A 5,977-nucleotide genomic window follows, 5' to 3' on the forward strand; every position below is an offset into this window, starting at 1 on the left:
CCCCCCCCCCGGCTCAAGACGGCGACGCTGAAACGGCGGCCCGAGTTCTCACCGGGCTCGCAGCTGCAGTCGTAGCGCGTGACCAGGTCGGCCCGGTAGCGCGCGTTGATGGGGTTGCCGTGCGCCAGCTTGATCATCTTCTTGAAGGCGTCGTAGATGAAGATGAAGCTGATGAGCGCCGAGAAGCCTTCCTCGGTGAAGCGCGTGAAGTACTGCACCAGGAAGCTGGCGTCGGTCGCCACCAGCATCAGGCAGAAGACGCCCGACCACAAGCCGATCCACAGCCGGAACTCCAGGTAGTCGAAGCCGTTGTCCCTGCTCGCAAAACAGCGCAGTTGGGGCATCCGTCTCGGCCGTTCCCGACTTTTCCTTTCCTCTTCGCGGCTTTCTTTCGATTGGCCGATATAGGCGGCGACGCGCACGCGCGACAAGTGTTGCGATACGATCAAACCGCGAGTGCGATGGCAAACAATTACGAGGACGGACGTTTGCTTTTCCTTTCTTTTTTTTTTTTCGGGGCGCCCGCGATCGAGCACACCGACGTCATCGTCGTCCGATCAAGGCGAAGACTGACTTGCTGAAGCTGAAGAGGAGCCGCTCGAAGACCAGCACGGGTCCGGTGCTGCTGAGGATGGTGAGGGGCTGACCCGCGAGCAAGCAGAACACCGAGCCCGTCAGAGCCGTGCCCAAAAAGCTCTCCAGCACACCCTGTCACACATTTCACGTCTTCTCGTTATGATCGGCTTTTTTGGTTTTCTTTGCTCAATGCTCCCCCCAAAAATAAAAGCCGTCCACGTGAGCTTTTTAAAACGAGCAAGAAATATTCCGGTACGTTTGAGTTGACACTTCAAAAGTCCATTTTAAGCACGAGGACTAAAAGGGGAGACACAGAAACTCAATTTGGGATTGAAAACAAATGAATCGTTTCAGTACAAATTCACTTTTTTCCATCACATACGCAACACATGAGAGATTTTATGACTATTTGATGCCAAATAAGGCTTCAATTTGTCCGAAAAAAACAACCCAAAAAAAAAACAACCGTAAGACTATTTTTTAATTTGAAATCTTTTTCTCATCCTTTTTTGTTCAACTTTTGTGTGTGTGTTGTACCTGCATGCTTTCAGTGGCGTCCCCCAGCAGCCCTCCGAAGGTGATGGCGTTGGTGACCGTGCCCAGGTAGATGAACAAGATGGTGGAGAGCGACTGAATGTGGAGCGCGTCGTAGAAATCGCTGGCAAAGAAGGGCAACTTCCGCTTCACGTCCAGCACCAGGCCGCCGCAGAACCTGACGACAAAAAAAAAAAAAAAAAAAAAAAACAAAAAAACGCCGCATGGAACCGTTCATATTTTCTCCCAAAACGTCCTAATAATTGTTGAATTTTTTTGAGGTTTTTGCTTTACTTTCTGGTGCACTGCAGCTCCTCGCCGACCCGGTGACCTCCACCCCCGCCCGGACCCGCGTCGTGGGGCGCGTCGCCGTTCATGGGCGGGGACTCCGAGGCGGCAAATTGGTTCTTTCTGGAGGATCCGCCCATTTTGGTGTCAAACAGCCAGTCGGAAAATGAAGAGAAAACAGCTGTGGTTTTTGAAAGACAACATACGACGGCAAACGGACAGCGGTGGCGAGCAGCATCCGGTGGCGCTTTGGACACGGCTTCCCATACAAATCTCAAAGAATGACACAAAAAAAGGACAAAAATGTGGCGTTTCGGAAACGTCAACTCGGAGGCCACTCCCTTTGCGAAACGGCGCCCACCTCTTGTCCGAAGACGGCAGCGTCTTTGGCGGTTCTATCCTGATGTCGGGGTCCCACTCGCCGGGGGGCAGCACGATGACTTCGTCCAGGAACTCCTCGATGCCGGCCAGCAGGTCCTGCCGGTGCTTGGCCTTGTAGGCGATGTCGTGGAACACCTAGCGAGGGATTAAAAATTTAAAAAAAAAAAAAAAAGTGCTCACTCCCATCGTTGGAAAAAACACGGCTGCAAATTTGTCAGTCGGTATGTCACGCCAGCGTTCCAGGAAGGGGCGGGGGGCGGGGCGAGGGCCGAGCACACGCGCGCAGTCAAGCTTTGACGTGCCTCTGGGGGTAAAGTTTAACATGAGGAAATCCAGGAAAAGCGCTTCCTGCGCTGCCATGTTGACATAGGCGACACGGGAGGGGGAACGAACATTCCTGTCAGGACACCGACACAGCCGCCACATTCAAGCTTTTTTGGGTGAAAAGCGCACGCTACTAGCTGTCCCTCTCGATCCACACAGACGGACGGGTACACATTACAGATAGAGACATCAAATGTGTTGTTGGTGGGTTTTTTTCGGTAACGAATTGTCTATTCTTTAAGATATCAAATAAACGCGTGGCACAAAAGAGGTAAGAAATGGCACGCAAACCTCGTCGGACATCAGAGTGGCGATGGCTCTTCCGATCTCGTGGTAGGACTTTGCTTTTCCTTTTGGGCCCAGCAAAACAAAGAGGAACCTCGACGGCAGAAGGCGGCGTTGGCGATGAGCGCGGGCGTTCCGGCGCGGGGGGGTCGTCACGTTCGGACCTACCTGGTGGGCACCGGGACCTCGGTGAGCGCGCCCAGCATGACGGCGTGCTGCAGGCGGACGAAGGCCACGAAGGGCGTCTCCAGGAAGTCCACCTCGCCCACCAGCACGTTGGACGCCTCGGCGTCGCGGGGAAGCTTCTTCATGAACTTGTTTTTCAGCTGAGACCCGGCAGGGAACAAAAAATAATCCGAATAACAATCGCGTCGGGTTCAGTGCAATAGCTGACAATCACTCTATGATGACTGAAGCAGTTTTGACTTTCTGCCGCTGGAGGTCCATCCATCCAACGCTTATCCGGGGTCGGGTGGCGGGAGCAACGGCTTGAGCGGGGAAGCCCGGACTACACTCGAGCGAGCGAGCGGTAAATTGCGAGCTTGGCCTTTGAGCGGCCAGTAGCGACCCCCTTCGGCAAACCTGTTCTCTTCGAGGATCGCGGTTGGATTCAGATACGCAATTGGAGGTCTTTGGGAGAGGCCCGGACGGCTGCTACTTTTTTGCTCTCTCGTCGGAGGGGATGGCGAAATCAGGAGAGGCGTCGGATCTTAAAATAGCGGTTCGGCGACCCCGGCGGGGGTTACCTGATCCTTCTCCGGCTTGTCCGAGAAGTCGCTCAGGCTGTTGGAGGTGAGGGTGCGATGCGCCGTGGTGGGGCTACCTGCGGAGAGATCAGCAAGGCGGGGCCGTTACCGGACCGGCAAAGCGACGCGCGGAGAGAAAGCAAGTGCCTGGATAGAGTCGAGAAAGAGGCGGCCAGAAACTCGGAGTCGAGATTAAAGCCTCCCGGGACGGATGGCGGGCGCTCCTTCGAACCGAAATTGTGAGAAAGGCTTTCAAAGAGTTCCATTTTGGCAAACCGTCGGGATTAGCGATGGCACCGGTGGATAAAAATCTCGTCTTCTCAGAAGACGCGATCAAACCTGACACCGAGGAACGAAAAGGTCACGACTGCGAATTCCTCCTAATTGTCAGCGCCACGGCCAAGGTGGGCTCGAGCTAAGGTCATCCCCCCTTTCTCTCCGTTCCAGAAAGTTCTCTTTGGTTTTGGCAGAAATATTGACCCTTTCAGAGTACCGGGGGCGAGGCGGGACGAACCGGGCGTTTGGGGCGGGCCGCTCGGGTCTGTCCGCTCTATCGGAGGCTCGGGGGTCGCGACCGGGGTCGGAGTGGAACGTTGGCGCGGTCGGCAGTCAAACGAGGGCGTTTTGACAGCGGCCGTCGAGTTTGGCCGCCGACCGTTTTCTATGCGGCGGACGGAGCGAGCCCGTCGATCCGGCGCGGAGGGAAACGTCCGGACCTTCGGAAAGACTTTGGCGGGCCGCGGTATTCGCGCCGGTCGATGACATCGCGCCGGGGTCGCCGCGAGCGGCCGACGGAGATGGCCCGCGACCTCACTTACAGAGGTATCCCGTGCTGGCGCTCCTCAGCACCTCGCGGGGGTCTTCCGGCTCGTGCGGGGAGAAACAAGGCACCGGGTGCTCGGTGAGGTTGCGCGCTTTAACACGCCAACGCCGGTGGAGGCGGAGGACGGCCCAAAAGAGGAAGGGAAATCGGGAAGAAAGCGGGAGAGCAAGTCATTAGTGTGAAGATGAAACGGAAGGTGGAAGGAAGCCAAAGCTTAGACGACCTGGGGGGGCGACGCCCAGGACTCGGCGGCAGGAATACCGTTCTCCTGGCTGGAAAAAAGCCTGCTGGCGCTGGAGACGCTTTTGCCGATGTCGGCGAGCGAGCGCAGGTTGGATTTCTTGGTCTGGTGGCGATGCCGGCGCAGCAGCGTGTACACGACCCTCTCCTTCAGGTCCGCCTTCAGCTGTCCGCTCTCGATCCGACTGTCCGTCACCATCTCTGGCGGAAGCGGGCGCGCGCAGAACAAATGAACGACAGTCCAAAGTCGGCGTCGGTTCTGCCGGGGAGCGGCGTACCGACGACTTGCGGCAGCGTGGAGGCCTCCAGGTCCAGCAAGATGGTGCCCTTCTCGATGCACGCCTTGAGCTCCATCAAGCTGTGCAGCGACAGCGTGGCCACGTGGGGCTTGCTCCAGCGCTCGCCGCCCTTCTCCACCTTCTCCTCAAACTTGATCCATCTGCGGGCGCGGGACGCAAAAGGAGGTCGTCGCGAGGAGGCCGACGGAGCCGGAGACGGCGACGCGCGATACGGGAGGGCGGAAGGATCATCGCGGCCACCGTTCGCGATGCCACGGAAGGCGGAGGACGAGGCTTCCCCGTGACGATCTCGCCGCCTCCGACGTCAACGGAGCCGTTTCTCCCGAGGCGACGAGGCGGGTGGGGTTTCCCGCGGGGCATCGGGTGTCGCTCGGCAAGCGTTCCGCCACGCCTTACGAGGGCGGCGGAACGCTTGCCGAGCACCTCATCCCGCCCACTCGGGTGGCGCCGCCAAACATCGCCCTCAAGTGATTTGATTCTCAAGCGCCACGTGTACCCGAGCGCCATTTTTCACTTTGACCTGCATCGGCCCGCCGGAGTTGAATCGGCGTTCCAACGTTTTTCAGTGTTTGCTTCTTCTTCCCCAAGTGCGGAAATGTGAGTACATTTCTGGGAGTTTCTGCCTCTTCCCGCTCCCACGGGGCGGGGCAGGTCCTACCGCCATTCATCTGATAAGAGCAGACCGCTAGTCCACCCGGCCGCTCCGATAACGTCTTTTCTTTTTTTTCTTTTCTTTTCGCTCTCAGTGCCAAACACCAAACGAAAGCGCGCGTAGCGGCGGCGCGGCGATCCTTTACCTGGCGGTCTCCTTCCACTCCATCTCCTGCCCGTCGACCGCCAGCAGCTCGTCCAGCTCGGTGAAGAGCTGAGGGGGAGGGGGGCCGTCATCTTCCTCCCCCAAGATGAAGCGGATCCTCTCCGCCGGGGAAACTACAGAGAGGGAACGGCGCAACTCAGATTGCCTTTCTTATCTGCGGCGGGCCGACGTCACGAGATGCGGCGTCGGGGGGAACGTTCGGGAATCCCGCACGGGAACGGCAAACGGCGGCGCCGGTACGCGGCCGCGATCGGTACCGTTGGAGGCGGGTGTCGCGGGAGCTCGACCGAAAAGCGCTGGGCTTCAGGTTGCAAGGTCAGGAGTAGTAGCGAGGAGTCAGGAGGTCAGATCGAGGCGGTTGGCCGATTGGCACGTTGTGTCGGGGGGATCTGGGGTAAGGCAAAGGCTGGACGCCTTTCACACATACAGACGAGCGGGGCGTTAGGAAGTCGCTTTGGTGGGTTCGGTGCGAGAAGTGGGCAGGCAGTGTTGGGCTTGAGGCGGACGTATCACGGCTACGGCAGAAGATGCGGCACATCTGGGGGTTCAGAGATACTATCTGGGTGAGATGCTAGCATCAAGGAGTTAGATTGCTTGGGCCATACTCCCGCCGCCAACAGATAGGCGGGCCATTTACAGGACCGACGACGTGAGCTGACCTGAC

The 5,977-nt window shown here is 58.0% G+C and overlaps 1 protein-coding gene across 1 annotated transcript in view; it reads right to left on the minus strand.

Moving 5' to 3' along the window:
• LOC109525544 (electrogenic sodium bicarbonate cotransporter 1-like) overlaps positions 1-5,977 on the minus strand; it is a 33,919-nt gene that overhangs the window by 19,732 nt on the left and 8,210 nt on the right. The window contains exons 4-15 of the mRNA XM_019886108.1: positions 5,294-5,426; positions 4,476-4,636; positions 4,219-4,398; positions 3,953-4,048; positions 3,135-3,211; positions 2,557-2,714; positions 2,395-2,482; positions 1,760-1,914; positions 1,405-1,521; positions 1,114-1,288; positions 575-708; positions 53-315 (exon numbers count right to left, since the gene is read on the minus strand). Of these exons, the coding sequence (XP_019741667.1) occupies positions 53-315; positions 575-708; positions 1,114-1,288; positions 1,405-1,521; positions 1,760-1,914; positions 2,395-2,482; positions 2,557-2,714; positions 3,135-3,211; positions 3,953-4,048; positions 4,219-4,398; positions 4,476-4,636; positions 5,294-5,426 (1,737 nt within the window). The remainder of the gene's footprint in view (positions 1-52; positions 316-574; positions 709-1,113; positions 1,289-1,404; positions 1,522-1,759; positions 1,915-2,394; positions 2,483-2,556; positions 2,715-3,134; positions 3,212-3,952; positions 4,049-4,218; positions 4,399-4,475; positions 4,637-5,293; positions 5,427-5,977) is intronic.

The sequence above is a fragment of the Hippocampus comes genome, unplaced genomic scaffold (assembly GCF_001891065.2).
Source record: "Hippocampus comes isolate QL1 unplaced genomic scaffold, H_comes_QL1_v1.1 scaffold699, whole genome shotgun sequence".
Lineage (NCBI taxonomy): Eukaryota > Metazoa > Chordata > Actinopteri > Syngnathiformes > Syngnathidae > Hippocampus > Hippocampus comes.